This window comes from Notolepis coatsorum, assembly GCF_963971535.1.
Source record: "Notolepis coatsorum genome assembly, chromosome: 1".
Taxonomy (NCBI): domain Eukaryota; kingdom Metazoa; phylum Chordata; class Actinopteri; order Aulopiformes; family Paralepididae; genus Notolepis; species Notolepis coatsorum.
The window spans coordinates 90,277,837-90,294,693 of record NC_140165.1 but is presented as its reverse complement, the minus strand read 5'-3'; the positions used below and the strand labels follow the sequence as shown (position 1 = coordinate 90,294,693).

Here is a 16,857-nt window from a genome sequence, read left to right as displayed (position 1 = left end):
GATCCCACCGGACCACGGTAAGATCTTTTTCACGTAAAGTACATCTCGATCGGGCCTTGTTTTGATAGCTATCCAGGCGTTCGGCCTATGAGGCTAACGCGGTTATTGGTAATCAATAATCAGAAACGACGTCCCCCGCCCCCCCCCCCCCCCCCCCTTTCATGCATACATGCGTATGCAGTTTGAGTTTTAACTGGAGCATATCTATAACCGAAATGCCATTGGATTTAATGTTATTAGCTATTAGCCCATTATCTCGGCTTCCAGGAAATATACTAGACCAAATCCGGTATAATGCTTATATTCACACGTCTTCTTTAAACAAGTCAAGAAGAAACATGACAATAAGTCGAGAACAAAACAAGAACACCATAAGGTCCAACAAATTTTAAATAAATGCAAATAAATGAATGAATGCAAGCACTCCCAGACATACCCCACGCGAAGGTAAGGAAAAACTCACTAAAACCTAACAATAGGGGACAAAAAGGTTAGAGAGTTCCCATGTTTGTAGTGCTGCGGAAAAGCAGAGATGGGAGAAAATAGACATCCTAACTACACTAGACAGATTAATCTAAAGGTCAGTCCCCGACCAGGTGAGATCAGGGTAGGTTGAAGTAGAGAGAGAAAAGATGGGTCTTAAGCAGGGATTTAAAAGCTTCGACAGAGCAGGCGCCCCTGACGACAGCAGGTAATTTGTTCCACAGGTAGGGAGCGCGGTAGACAAAGGCTCCGTGGCCTTTGCCACGTAGACGAAGGCTCTGTGGCCTATCCAAGATAATAAAAAAATTAGAGATGTTCCGATACCATTTTTTCCTTTCCGATCCGATTCCGATACCTAAGCTTTGGGTATCGGCCGATACCGATACTTATCCGATACCAGTGCATACATAAAAAAAAAAAAAAACGATATTATATAAATTTTTTATAAATATATATATATATATTTTTTTTTAACAAATACTGTTTTATATATACTGTTTTTTAGTCATAACTAGAAAGTAATGGTATTTATTCAACAACAGGTGATTGTATAGATTTGTATTAGTATCATTAATCAATGAGTATGGGGCTTCAGCACTGCAGATATACCCTACTCCAATGATCCACACGGACATTATACGTTGCTGCACTCGCTACCCACTGGCTCTGCAGATATACCCTACTCAGTCTGTCTACAAGGCTCCGTTCAGTAGCAGTCGGATCTGTTTTGATTTTTGCACAATAAATATTCAACATTCTCTTTTGAGACTCCGCCTCAGACTCTTATCATTTGGCACTAAAAGCTAAACATTGTCGCCGATATGGCTGTCCGCAACATGTCATTAATTGTGTACGCGACGTGCAATTGTGCAATGACAACGTTACCGTTAGCTAGCATGAGCTACCGGTATATGGGAAGACCATAGAAGACTGTAACGTTACTGGTGACATTGTGATTTAACTTGGAATACTCCTTTGCCAACTTGCTGTACTTTGCTTGCAGGTCTGCAGCCATTATTGCTGGATTATATGAATAGCCCCAACTTTAGCCAAGGTAATGTTAAAGCTAGCTTTCGGTTAGCCGTTCAATGCTAATAACACCAGCCACCAAGCGAACCCATGAGCTCGCCGTCAACACCGCTCTGTCGGGACGATGACATTTAAGAAAGTATCTGCTGTTAAAATGACAAATGGCATTGACACTTTAATCGATTAAGCACACGTTTGTTTTATAATGCTTACTCAACAGACCACAGTGTTGTTGATAAATTACGTCATATGGTATCGGAGCGCAGCATTAGAGGGTACTCGCCGATACCGATACCAGCATTTTAGCCAGTATCGGCGGCTTTTCCGATACCAGTATCGGTATCGGAACAACTCTAAAAAAAATACACACCGTTGCCACATATATTGGCTACAAACATAACCACTGCAAAGTTATAAAGAAAATAAGAATCTCAAAGGACCATTTGGTCCTCATCAGACACAAGGGTTAAGAATAGTTGTCTCCTCCACATGACCTACCTTTCTATAAACTTCATACGTCATTAAAACCTCATGATGAAGAATCAAACCTGAGTTTTACTCTCCTCTACTATTTTCATGTTACCTGCACAAAACAAAGAAATGTTATCTTCCCTGTTCTCCCCTCTTACAACACTGTTGTTGATGTTAATTGGTTGATCTTGAAACATATTATAACTATAATCAATTATAATATTTTCTCTCCACCCAGGACACGTGTTTTGCAACAGATGATATCTCAGAGGATGACCTTCCTTCATATACCTACCCATGCGACCTGGATTCTTTTAACTTGGAAGAGTTTGTCACTGTCGATGAGGTCGGCGACGTGGGTAAAGAGTTCCCCCATCTTCCTCCCAAGTCATCATCCTCATCCTCAGATCGCAGACCAGAACGATCATCTAAACGAAAGAGAGCAGAAGAGAATTCTAGTTCATCAGTTACCAAACAAAGATTGAAGGAATCCTCAAAGGAGGCCCCCAAAACCAGATTGTCCTCCTCCAAAAAAGTAGAACAGAGTCAAGACTCCCCTTCATCCTCGAAGGACTTGTCTAAAATCATCCCATCTATAACCACCACCTCCTCATCCTCCTCTACCGTCCCTAGGTCTTCCTCCTCTTCTTCTGCTCCCCCCACTGAAAAGCCGTCCTCCACTGCTCAGAATACACAACAAAAGAAGAGCACCACAGCTGCCAGTAGAACTCCTGCTCAGAGGTCACAGCCGGTACCATCTAAGAGACGTACAACACGCTCTTCTGCTACTGTTACATCCAAAGCAACAGCCATTAAGAAAGTAACAGACGACACTGCCCCCTCTCAACCAATGGAAGAAGCCGTTAAGGACCTGGTGCATGTAGTAGTACCAACCTCGGAGGGTGTAGTAGCAAAGCCTGGCCACAAGGTGTCAGCAGAAGCTGCTGCAGTGAACACTGCAAAGTCAGAAGCAGAAATGGAAACATCAGTCAAACAACCACAGATCCCAGAGAAAAAGGGAGTGGATGAAACAAATCAAGCCCAGAGAGACTCACCTCCTCAAGGGAAGGATGCCCAGAGTGGTGCCTCTCCCTCACTTGATCCTGGTGCTACAGAAGACAACCTCAAGACAGACATCAAGAAAACTACAGAAGACTGTGAGGAAAAACCTGAAGATCACCTGGACCAAGATGATGGCTCTGAAAAACAACTTGCTGAATCCCAGGAAGGCCAGACTTCACACAAGGAAACGTATAAGATATTGGACAGTGCCGATGAAGAAAGCAAGAGTGACCATCTGATGGACATGTTGGATTCTTTCCAAATCTTGGACAGTATTGAAAACCTAACGGAAATGGATGCAGAAGACAATCAACCGGTCAACGATAACAAAGAAATGGAAAAACAACTACCCGAAGAAGCTTCTCAAGTGTTAGACATGGGAGGCAAAGATGAGGAGATGCCTAAGGAAGATAATTTCCGAGTCTTGGATGTAGGCGAACAAACTCCAATGGATGATAAAGATAATAACAAAATGGTTTCAGAGGAATCTTTACAAGATGGCAACCAAGCTGCCAAAGATAATCTACAAATCCAAGATAACAAGGACCCCAAGGAAGATGCTCTCCACATTGCAGATTCTGCTGAGGATACGAATGCCAAAGAAGATGACAGGAAATACACCATAGAAAAACAAGATAACCAGATCTTGGAGGAACAATCGTTCCAGATTTTGGACTCTGTTGGTGATGAAACTCTGATGGATGAGGAAAGCTTAAAATCCACATCAAGTGAAGTACTTGAAATGCCCAGTATTCAGTTTGTTGAAAAGGATAGTCGGATACAAGAAGATGATACATATCAAATAATTGACTCTGTTGAAGACCAGCCAGCTACAGAGGAAAGAAAGGAGGGGAAAATTGTGAAAAAAGACAACAAAGTAATAAAGAATAGTGACATCTCTACCAGGACGTCCAAAAACCAAAAGAAAGCAACACCTGAGAGAGACAATAAAACATCTAAAGAAGAGAACAACCTAAAAGCAAATAGTGACACCATGATAAAAGCATCTGAAAAAGAGGTAGATGAAGTTGCATTTGAGATTGTAGATTCGGTGGAGGATGAGCCTAATAACGACAATTTCACCACTGCAGAAGAGGCACAAAATAAGGAAAGAATACCCAAGAAACATGATAGAGCGGCGAAAAGAGAGAATACGACAAGGAAAAGCAACACGCCTATCAAAGACTCTGAAGGAGGAAGAAGGGAAAGGACACAGAGGAAAGAGGAGAGAATGACTAGACCAGTAAGGACGACGAGAGCATCCAAAAAACAGGAAGAAGAAGCTTCTTCTCGGGTTGTAGATTGTGTTGATGACCAGCCAACCACGGAACACCCTGAGAGGGGAAAGAAGAACACCACCACAAAGACATATGATAGAATGTCTGGAAAAGAGGAGAAACCAACAAGTAAGAGCAAGGAAACTAATGAAGCATCCAAAACGGAGGAAGAAGAGGAAGCTATGTATGAGATAGTGGATTCTGTAGAGGATGAACCAGTAGAAGACAATCTGACCACCACAGAGGGGTCTGATAGAGGAAAGAAGGAAAGCACAAGTACAAAGGAAGATAGTACAGCTAAAAAAGATGAGAAACCATCAAAGAAGAGTGACACTCCTGTTAAAGATTCTGAGACTGAAAAAGGTGAAAGAACATCAAGGAAAGTGGAGAGAACAGGTAAAAAATACAACAAAGTGGCAACAAGGAGCAGCACCATTATTGAAGCACCTACAAAAGAGGAGGAGGAGGAGGCGGCAGATACATATCAGATTGTAGATTCTGTTGAGGATGAACCAATTTATCATGATTTCACCACTACGAAAAAGAGAGAAAAGAAGGAAAGGGCACCTCAGGAAGAGGATAAATCTGCTATAAAAGAGGACAAACCACCAAAGAAAAGTGACACTCCTGTCAGGGATTCTGAGTCAGGAAAAAGAGAAAAAACACCTAGAAAAGTGGATGGAATGGCTCAAAGAGATGACAAACCAATGAGAAAGAGCAGAACCCAGATAGAAGTATCAGAACAAGTGTGGGATTCATATCAGATTGTAGATTCTGTGGAGGATGAGCCAACTGTTGATTATCTGACCACTGTAGAAGGATCTGATGGGCAGGGGAAGAACAGTACCATTATTGAAGCACCTACAAAAGAGGAGGAGGAGGCAGATGCATATCAGATTGTAGATTATGTTGAGGATGAACCAATTTATCATGATTTGACCACTACGAAAAAGAGAGAAAAGAAGGAAAGGGCACCTCAGGAAGAGGATAAATCTGCTATAAAAGAGGACAAACCACCAAAGAAGAGTGACACTCCTGTCAGGGATTCTGAGTCAGGAAAAAGAGAAGAAACACCTAGAAAAGAGGATGGAACAGCTAAAAGAGATGACAAACCAACGAGAAAGAGCAGAACCAAGATAGAAGTATCAGAAGAAGTGTGGGATTCATATCAGATTGTAGATTCTGTGGAGGATGAGCCAATTGATGATTCTCTGACCACTGCAGAAGCATCTGATGGACAGGGGAAGAACAGCACCATTATTGAAGCACCTACAAAAGAGGAGGCAGATACATATCAGATTGTAGATTCTGTGGAGGATGAACCAATTGACCATGATTTCACCACTATGAAAAAGAGAGAAAAGAAGGAAAGGGCACCTCAGGAAGAGGATAAATCTGCTATAAAAGAGGACAAACCACCAAAGAAGAGTGACACTCCTGTTAAAGATTCTGAGACTGAAAAAGGTGAAAGAACATCAAGGAAAGTGGAGAGAACAGGTAAAAAATACAACAAAGTGGCAACAAGGAGCAGCACCATTATTGAAGCACCTACAAAAGAGGAGGAGGAGGCAGATACATATCAGATTGTAGATTCTGTTGAGGATGAACCAATTTATCATGATTTCACCACTACGAAAAAGAGAGAAAAGAAGGAAAGGGCACCTCAGGAAGAGGATAAATCTGCTATAAAAGAGGACAAACCACCAAAGAAGAGTGACACTCCTGTCAGGGATTCTGAGTCAGGAAAAAGAGAAGAAACACCTAGAAAAGAGGATGGAATGGCTAAAAGAGATGACAAACCAACAAGAAAGAGCAGAACCAAGATAGAAGTATCAGAAGAAGTGTGGGATTCATATCAGATTGTAGATTCTGTGGAGGATGAGCCAATTGATGATTCTCTGACCACTGCAGAAGCATCTGATGGACAGGGGAAGAACAGAACCATTATTGAAGCACCTACAAAAGAGGAGGAGGAGGCAGATACATATCAGATTGTAGATTCTGTGGAGGATGAACCAATTGACCATGATTTCACCACTACGAAAAAGAGAGAAAAGAAGGAAAGGGCACCTCAGGAAGAGGATAAATCTGCTATAAAAGAGGACAAACCACCAAAGAAGAGTGACACTCCTGTCAGGGATTCTGAGTCAGGGAAAAGAGAAAAAACACCTAGAAAAGAGGATGGAATGGCTAAAAGAGATGACAAACCAACGAGAAAGAGCAGAACCAAGATAGAAGTATCAGAAGAAGTGTGGGATTCATATCGGATTGTAGATTCTGTGGAGGATGAGCCAATTGATGATTCTCTGACCACTGCAGAAGCATCTGATGGACAGGGGAAGAACAGCAACCTTATTGAAGCATCTACAAAAGAGGAGGAGGAGGCAGATACATATCAGATTGTAGATTCTGTGGAGGATGAACCAATTGACCATGATTTCACCACTACGAAAAAGAGAGAAAAGAAGGAAAGGGCACCTCAGGAAGAGGATAAATCTGCTATAAAAGAGGACAAACCACCAAAGAAGAGTGACACTCCTGTCAGGGATTCTGAGTCAGGGAAAAGAGAAAAAACACCTAGAAAAGAGGATGGAATGGCTAAAAGAGATGACAAACCAACGAGAAAGAGCAGAACCAAGATAGAAGTATCAGAAGAAGTGTGGCATTCATATCGGATTGTAGATTCTGTGGAGGATGAGCCAATTGATGATTCTCTGACCACTGCAGAAGCATCTGATGGACAGGGGAAGAACAGCAACCTTATTGAAGCACCTACAAAAGAGGAGGAGGAGGCAGATACATATCAGATTGTAGATTCTGTGGAGGATGAACCAATTGACCATGATTTCACCACTACGAAAAAGAGAGAAAAGAAGGAAAGGGCACCTCAGGAAGAGGATAAATCTGCTATAAAAGAGGACAAACCACCAAAGAAGAGTGACACTCCTGTCAGGGATTCTGAGTCAGGGAAAAGAGAAAAAACACCTAGAAAAGAGGATGGAATGGCTAAAAGAGATGACAAACCAACGAGAAAGAGCAGAACCAAGATAGAAGTATCAGAAGAAGTGTGGCATTCATATCGGATTGTAGATTCTGTGGAGGATGAGCCAATTGATGATTCTCTGACCACTGCAGAATCATCTGATGGACAGGGGAAGAACAGCAACCTTATTGAAGCACCTACAAAAGAGGAGGAGGAGGCAGATACATATCAGATTGTAGATTCTGTGGAGGATGAACCAATTGACCATGATTTCACCACTACGAAAAAGAGAGAAAAGAAGGAAAGGGCACCTCAGGAAGAGGATAAATCTGCTATAAAAGAGGACAAACCACCAAAGAAGAGTGACACTCCTGTCAGGGATTCTGAGTCAGGGAAAAGAGAAAAAACACCTAGAAAAGAGGATGGAATGGCTAAAAGAGATGACAAACCAACGAGAAAGAGCAGAACCAAGATAGAAGTATTGGAAGAAGTGTGGGATTCATATCAGATTGTAGATTCTGTGGAGGATGAGCCAATTGATGATTCTCTGACCACTGCAGAAGCATCTGATGGACAGGGGAAGAACAGCACCATTATTGAAGCACCTACAAAAGAGGAGGAGGAGGCAGATACATATCAGATTGTAGATTCTGTTGAGGATGAACCAATTGACCATGATTTCACCACTACGAAAAAGAGAGAAAAGAAGGAAAGGGCACCTCAGGAAGAGGATGAATCTGCTATAAAAGAGGACAAACCACCAAAGAAGAGTGACACTCCTGTCAGAGATTCTGAGTCAGGAAAAAGAGAAAAAACACCTAGAAAAGAGGATGGAATGGCTAAAAGAGATGACAAACCAACGAGAAAGAGCAGAACCAAGATAGAAGTATCAGAAGAAGTGTGGGATTCATATCAGATTGTAGATTGTGTGGAGGATGAGCCAATTGATGATTCTCTGACCACTGCAGAAGGATCTGATGGACAAAGGAAGAACAGAGCGCTTAAAGAAGAATGTAGAACTGATGAATCAGAGGAAGAGAAGGCTATCTATCAGATAGTGGACTCTGTCGAGGAAGAACAAGAAGTTGAAGATGATCTGATGACCACAGAAGGGTCTGATGGAGGAAGGAAAGAAAGAACAGCTAAGAAAGACAATAAAACTTCTAAAAAATATGAGACACCGAGCAAGAGTTGTGACATCACTACAGGAGCCTCCGACAATGACAAGAACCAAGACCAAACAGCCAAGAGAGATGACAAACGTTCCACAAAAGAGGACACGCCAACGAAGAAGAGTGAAGGCCCCACTGAAGGGTCTGAAAACAAGGAGAAAGACAATATGACTAAGGAGGAGGATAAAACAGGAGAGGAAAACCAGACAAATAAAAGTGCTCTGGTGACGCTGGATGAGGTGAGCGAAGAAGAGGAAGATTACCCAGACGACACAGAGGATGAGCAAGAGCTCAAGAAGAGACAAGCCGCTGTGAAAGAGAAATGTCTGACAAAGGAGCGAGAGAAGAGGGAGAAGAGGAGCAAGGATGGGGAAGAGCGGGAGAGAGAGAAGAAGCAGAGGAATAGCAGCAGCAACAGTAGCAGTAGAGCAGAAGGAGGAAGGAGGAGAGGGAAGGAGAGAGGGAGAAACAAAGAAGAGGTGGATCTGGAGGGGCTGGTGACTCTGGATGAGGTGGGAGCAGACGAGCCTGGTGGAGAGGTGGTTGAAGGAGGAGTGGAGAGGAGTGGAAGGATGGATGAAGGGATGATGGAGGGATATCTTCAGGCACTGGTCACCCTGGATGAGATTGTAGAGGAAGAGGAGGGAGGGGTGGGACGGAGCGCTACAGAGCCACAACCACCCAGCCAGGAGGAGGAACCGGGCGATGCCTTCAACCCTGAGGTCAGGAACTGGTTCTGTTAATATATTAACTCACTCGTTTATTGTAGTTTGTGATAAGCATGGATAAAACAGTCCTGTTGAGCTTTATTCATGATGCACCGCTCTCCCTCTACCTGTACCCAGTATTAATGCCACAATTCTTTACTTTGTAAGGTTGTATTCCTTGATGATTTAGTAATATGCATATTGTATGAGGTGTCCAATCATTACACCTGGGTAAAACAGAGTCCATTCTCTTCAGTTCAAATAACAAACTCAGTAAGACCGACGGCTTCTCAGTTACAGTGGGTGACAATATTGTCACAAGGAAAGATGAAATTACATATCTGGGTTCCATCCTAGAGGCTAATCTTTCCTGTGACAAAATGGCATCCAATGTAATAAAAAAAAGTCAACCAACGAACTCGATTCTTGTACCGGATCTCCTCTCTGGTAAACAAAAATACCCTGAAGACTCTGGCAGGAGCACTCATTCAAGGGTACTACGACTATGCTTGCACCTCATGGTACCAAAGCACTTCAAAGGCACTAAAAATAAAATTACAAACATCACAAAACAAACTGGTCAGACTACTGCTTGACCTTACTCCTAGAACCCACCTCACCCTTGCCCACTTTGACAACCTAGAATGGCTTAGAGTAGACGACAGAGTACAGCAACTTGCAATGGGCCTGGTCTACAAGATACACTACACCACTAAGGTACCCATGTACATGTCAAAATACTTCCCAAAGGTCAGTGAATACCACAACCACAACACCAGATGGAGCTCCACAAATCATGTTAAATCCAGATTCGGCTCAAACAAGGGACTAAACACGTTTCGCAATTATGCCACATCAATGTGGAACGCCCTACCCACAGCTGTAAACAAATGTGAATCACTACCTACTTTCAAAACCACTCTCAAAGAGCACCTACGGGAGACTGCAATTCGAAACTGGCCCCTGTAAATGTCCAAACCCAACCCCCTCCAATGTATAGTTTCCCACCCCACCTACCCAACCTCCAATGTACAGTTTATTCCCCCTCAAATGTATATACCGGTACTCTTTTTTTAGACTATTTTTGTACTCATAAACAGTACTGCATATTTGTAGATCTGGTATGTCATAAATGTCTAGATGTAACAGTACTGTCTACCTGTATGTCATATATGTTATGATGAATTGAAAATGGGGGACCCTGATGTAAACAAGACGAAAGTCTTTCTCTGGTCTGCATCCCCTTAACAATTGTGTGTATTGAGCTGTACTGTATTGTACCCATTCTGCAATCTGTTAATACAATTTTCAATCAATCAAGACCAGTCCTATTGGGCAATCATACAGTATGTAGCGCTGCATGTCCATATCAAGGTAACAATAGATAAAGAATTTAAAAGCAGTCCTGTAATTTTTTCATATTGCAGTGCAGTATGATATTTTAAAGTGACCTTATCGATACCATAATGTAGATAAAATATAACACATAATATAATTGTATTCAATACATTTCTGAAATGATAAAAGATAAATCAGAGATCGATGATCATCATGAAAAACAAAATGCATTCCCTAGAAATAAATATGATGCACAGCGGATTAAACACTTATATAATTAATTAACACTTACTAATATTCCAAAGAGACTTGAGACTTGACTTGGACTCTAGCTCAAAGACTTGATACTTGGATTTGGATAAAATGACTTGTGAGCATCTCTGCTATGAAGCCATCCCAAAATAGCTTCCACCATGGCTTTGGTTTTGAAGTTCTCTCTCTCTCTGTTGTCTTTCTGTATTTCTTTCTCTCTCTGTAGACTCTGGTGACTCTAGATGAGGTGGTAGAAGATGAAGAAGAGGAGAAGAAAACGTCCAGCACTGCTAAACGCAAGCTTAGCACTGACCACACAGGTGTGTGTGTGGTGGTTGAAGTTGCCCCAGTGAACTTTCTTTGTCCTTTCATTATGACTCATCCCTCTTAACCCTCTTCCTGTGTCTCCATCTCTCTGTCTCTCTTCAGAGGAAAGGATGACTTTTGTTACTGTTGATGAGGTCGGGGAGGAAGAGGAGGTGGTGGTAACGACCAGGAGTGGAGGAAGACCCAAGAGGAGGGAAGAACAGACCCCTGGTAACACACACACGCATGCAGTCTCCCTGACAACCTAAACCTTTTCAGGTGTACATTGTCTGGAATGTTTTCCAGAATTCTTCTTGCAAAACTGCTACGCAGAGAGTTGTATGATGTTCTACTGTCAGGGCAGCTGGTTAGTGTAGAGGTCTAAGCAGAGAGTTGTATGATTTTCCACTGTCAGGGCAGCTGGTTAGTGTAGAGGTCTAAGCACTCGCAGGTTTCAGATCCCGGCAGTGGTACCTCTGGCTTGGTCAGTCGTCCCGTCGTATGAATACAATTGGCAGTGTTTGTGGTGGGAATTAGTGGTCTGCAAGGGCCTTGGAATTAGGCCCGTGCCCAGCCCGAGCCCATGACGTTCAGGCCCTGCCCGACAATAAGCCTGACTGTAATGCAACATTTGAAGCCCTAGCCCGAATGAAAACCTGATTTTTCTTTTTTTTATTTTTAGACTTACATTTTTTTAATTTGTTTTAAATATTCGAAACACTGTTTTATATGAACTTAATAAATAAACAAAAACGAAAATGTCCAATAGGTCTGCCTAAATAACAGATAGGCTGAAAACTAACAAGCATTATATTATAGCCAAATATACATTTTTGTTTTTGTTTTAGATATTCGAAACACTGTTTAAACAAAAACTAAAATGTCCAATAGGTCTGCCTAAATAACGCATATCACGCTGAAAACTAAGAAGCATTTACATAGCCTGTTTCGCTCTTATTAGAATGGCGTCCCAGTGCTCGCTTAGACGGACTCACACGGAAGCCTCGTAAAACGTATTGAAGGCTATATGGAATCTTCTTTGACACACACGACACAATAGCCTACTCAGTCACTATACAAACAAACAGAAAACAGAAATCAGATTTCGAGCAGAGCAATATTTATATAATGAAAGCCTAACGGAACAGGGCAGCAGCGACCCCACATCAGCAATTAATAATACATCAGTGTCATGTACAAAGGTCTAAGGACCACACAGAATAATAACTGGAGCCAGCTGCACATGAGCACAAACAGCCTCTCTCAGTAAATGCTTTCAAAATAGTCCCGGGCAGGTAGGTAATAACGTACACAAGGCGCTTTTCCAAAATAGTAAATTATATTTATTATGCAGGGTAGGGATTGAAACCTCCACTGTAAATAGGCAACAAAGGGAAAAAACAACCCACAAACAATTAACAAACAGGGAGAAGGGTAAGGGGAGAACAACCAAGATAATTATAATTAAGTTGATACCAGTGTTGGCAAGGGCCAACACAGTATAAAGTTCCCACGGGGAAACAGTGGCAAAAATGGCCTACAGGCCAACAATATATATATAACAATCCCACAATGGGGAATCCACACAAAGTGGTAATATGTACTGTACACTATAGCTCCACACAGGGGAGGCAGAAAGGCAGAAGGCCAGATACATAGATATATATATTAACTAATTCCACATGAGTGGCACAGAGGCCACAATATATATATATATATATCAATATATACACTTAAAGGTACAAGCTCACCTGGATAAACAGAGAAAAACACCACTCTAACCATATAGCTCACGGTGTAGGGTGAATCCAAAGTGGCCAACAATATATATATCCCACACAACAGTGGAAAACAATGGCAACCTCACTCCACTCTGGTCACTGGCAATTGACAGAAGGAGGCGCCCAGACGTGTGTGTGCTGTCAGGTATTTGGCTACCCATCCCTCTCGAGGTGATTGCCATCAGCTGTCATTCATTAGGCAATCAGCACTCTTCAGTGTAGGGACGGGCAGCACCTGACAGGGAGAGAAAAGAGACAGCATTAGCTCTCATGTTCACACACACACATCACATACAAAACACAACACATTAAATATACTAACCTGATGTTCAGAAGGTGTCATAAATACAGTAATAATGGTAATGACCAACCCACGTACCCATGTACGTCACACCTCCCCCCATAAGAGCGAACCTGTAGGGTTAGCAAAATATTATTACTTATTACCCAACATCCTATTAGTACCACATACCAGGGAAAACAGAAACAACAACAACCTCTACTTTGACAGGCCGCTCCACCGATACCGTCCTGTCAACAGGAGACAACAAACTGGAAACTTTTCCTGGGAAAAAAATAAAGCACAAAAAAAATCATCTCATTGCGATTAACACTTTGGCTGCCAGGAAACGTCTTTAGACGTCATTGCCGGCCATGCTCAAGTTGCCGGAGGACGCTGTACAGCGTCCTTATATCAATATTTCAAAAATCTGCGATCGGATTCATATGTCCCCTCCGCTGGCCTGAGATCCACCAGGAGGACCCACTGAGCTCTCTGGCGGTTCAGGAGTGCCATCTGGTGGCCGATCGGCGCAATCGCTTAACAGGAAGCGGCATAGAGGTTGTGCTGGACGTCCGTATTACTTCCGGGCACTCGCTATAGGTCCCGGCATTCTAGCTCATCACAATACACAGTGATCGATTGCCAATAACTCGATAAACAACATGATTTGGACGTATATACCATTATACAAGCTGGAGATGGACTGGGTAAATCTACATCCCATAATGATAAGATTTCTACTCTACGATGATCGCCCAACGGCGCGCGGAGACTGGGGTGAGTTTTAGCGTGTAACGTTACCGTCTTCGATACTAACTGCTATTATCAACATTTGACCCACATTAGATGATTGGTATAACGCTGCCCACGGAATTATAAACGCCCCCTAGCCCATCCGGTCAACATCAGATGACGTGTAGTAACTTCTAGAAGTATGTCTAGTTGGAATTTTTTATATCGCGCTGATTGCCATAAAACTATTGCATCATCAATATAATGCATTTGGGGCTATAGATCACGTTCTGGAGAAAGCTGCAGAAAGAGATGAAAACATACTTATACATTAGACCGTACTTTACTATGAATATGTGAATGAAAAAGTTTAACGTTGCTACACAATGAACAATACATATAGGACTTTGAATGGGCCCTAATAATGGCAATGTAGCAATAGAATTAAAAAAGTTATAGCCATGCAAAGAAGGGGTACTTCTCCATAGACAAATAGAGCCGGCAACCTATGGTATATCATGAATTTAACCCAAGGCAACCAAAGTGTTAACAGGACAGCAACAGGGAAACAAAAAAATCAGCACACGTCCCTGGCACCATCACAGCGCCCATCTCCTTTTCAAAATGGCGTCACAAAAATAACATGATCAGGATCCAAAATGGTGTCACTCAAATTAGAACTTTGGTAATTTCCGGAACACTAATTCCCCCTCCTCTATCACAAAGGCCGGGTTCCTACTAACAGCAGCACTGGCCACTGCCGCAAAACAGCATGATAGGGAGGAATCATGGTGCTGAGTAGTGATCAATGCCTGACGTCTCAGTGGCAATGGTACGTCAGCAAACTTGGGAATTACCAGCTTCCCCTGAACGCTACTTACAGCAACCTTTTCCATCTCGCCAATATATGGCCCCCCCCCTGTCCTCAGCGAGAGCCTCGCCACAGACAGTCACTCAACGTCAAAGCTCGAGTTCGCTTCCTCTCCTGTGCCTTGGTGACAACACAAGTAGAAAAAACATTGGGGTGATTATTAATCAATTCATCACAACACAAGTCGGTCAATGGAGCGTTCTCAACCTCCACTCCCTTTGGTTCCTGGGCTGACCCTCTTTTCTCCTGTCGCCTCCTCAGCGTATGACATCTTTTTACCACATGGCCCGTCTTTTTACAATAATTACACACCACCGGTCTCTTAGACGGCGGTGAGCGTGGCTGGAACGCTGACTCACGAGGAGTGAATGAGCCACCTTCACCACATACATTAGGACGTACAGAAACACGTTTGCGTGACCATTCAAACTCATCTGCCGAAATTGCAGCCTGTCGGAGCGTTGACACCCCCTGCCCATGTAAATAGAGCACAGCTTCGACTGGCAGGGTGGCTTTGAACTGCTCCACAAGCACCAATTCACTCAATGATGCAAAGTCTTTTACCTCACACGCAGAACACCACAGATCAAAATTAAGTCTCTCCTCCCGGGAGAACTCAACATGGGTTTGGGAAGGAGACTTACGGCGGTTGCGAAAATGCTGCCTGTATGCTTCTGGTACCTCTTCGTACACGCGCAAGACAGCACTTTTCACTTTCTCATACACCACGCTGTCTTCATTCGATAATGACCCGCACGCCACCTGAGCCCCACCAGTGAGTCTGTATTTCAATAAAGTCGCCCACTGGTCCTTTGGCCAATGCAAAGCCCACGCCATCTGCTCAAAAGCAGAGAAAAATGATTCCACCTCAGACTCCTGAAAGGGGGGAACCAAGGACATATGCTGGCTAATATCAAAGGGTGCCTGGGGGTCGGAAAGCACTGGAGAGGAAATGGTGCTACGTTTAGCGTCACCACATTCCAACTCCAGTTTCCTCATCGCCAATTGAAATTCCCTATCAGCCACCTCCTTTCTCTCCAGCCTGTCTCTCTCCTCCTTTCTCTCCAGCCTGTCTCTCTCCTCCTTATCTCTCACCTCCCTTCTCTCTTCTCTGTCTCTTTCCCTCTCCTCCATCTGGAGACGGAATAAACGCAGCTTAAAGCGTGCGCTCAATTTACCAGAAGAAGCAGTAGAACCATGGTCTGAACCTAGTGCAGAGTCAACACTCTCAGGATCCGACACACCAACATCCTGATCACAAACCTCCATAGCTCTACTCATGAAAACCCTATACTCTGCACTATGCACTATGCACTATGCACTATGCACTCTGCACTCTGTACTCTGTACTCTGAATACAGTTATGAAAGAAAGTATACTGCCGTAGCAACACACAATATGACCCAACAAATCAGACTTCAATAAGCCCTACAAAATAGCCACTCACCTATAGTACTCAATAATGTCCCTGTGCAACACTTAACAGCCACATTATGCAGTATGACAACCTGACCAATTCGATTTAATATCCACATCTAACATTCATGAAAACAATAAATGTCGGTTCTAACCACCTAACTAGGATCACCTGGGTAACACTAACTACCCTGACTAAACTACTTCCCTAGCGGAATGAGGACTACACATATCTTCAGTCGATTACCGATTTCATTGCGCACTCCACCGGAATAGACGATGCGTGCCCCCCTCCCCCTAACCAAGCACGTGATCCACCCTTTACCTATGTGGAAAAAAATAGAATGGTTAAGAGCATAACTTACAACAATGGTTTACAACAGTCAAGTGTGCAGCACAGAAATACAATAATATAACTTACCAAATGAAAAAAAAAACGCAACCTACTTGACACGCTCCAATCGACAAGTCCACATGTCACATAACAACAAGGAACTATACAATTGTGCAAACTAACGAGCCCCCATGTCATGTACAAAGGTCTAAGGACCACACAGAATAATAACTGGAGCCAGCTGCACATGAGCACAAACAGCCTCTCTCATTAAATGCTTTCAAAATAGTCCCGGGCAGGTAGGTAATAACGTACACAAGGCGCTTTTCCAAAATAGTAAATTATATTTATTATGCAGGG

General features: G+C 42.9%; 1 protein-coding gene across 1 annotated transcript in view; it reads left to right on the top strand.

Moving 5' to 3' along the window:
• The window catches only part of LOC311241999 (uncharacterized protein), a gene marked incomplete at its 5' end in the record, with an annotated part of 190,067 nt that overhangs the window by 149,897 nt on the left and 23,313 nt on the right, over window positions 1-16,857 (top strand). Inside the window, 3 exons of the mRNA XM_084330953.1 lie at window positions 2,222-9,199; window positions 11,001-11,094; window positions 11,204-11,311. Coding sequence (XP_084187079.1) covers window positions 2,222-9,199; window positions 11,001-11,094; window positions 11,204-11,311 — 7,180 coding nt within the window. The remainder of the gene's footprint in view (window positions 1-2,221; window positions 9,200-11,000; window positions 11,095-11,203; window positions 11,312-16,857) is intronic.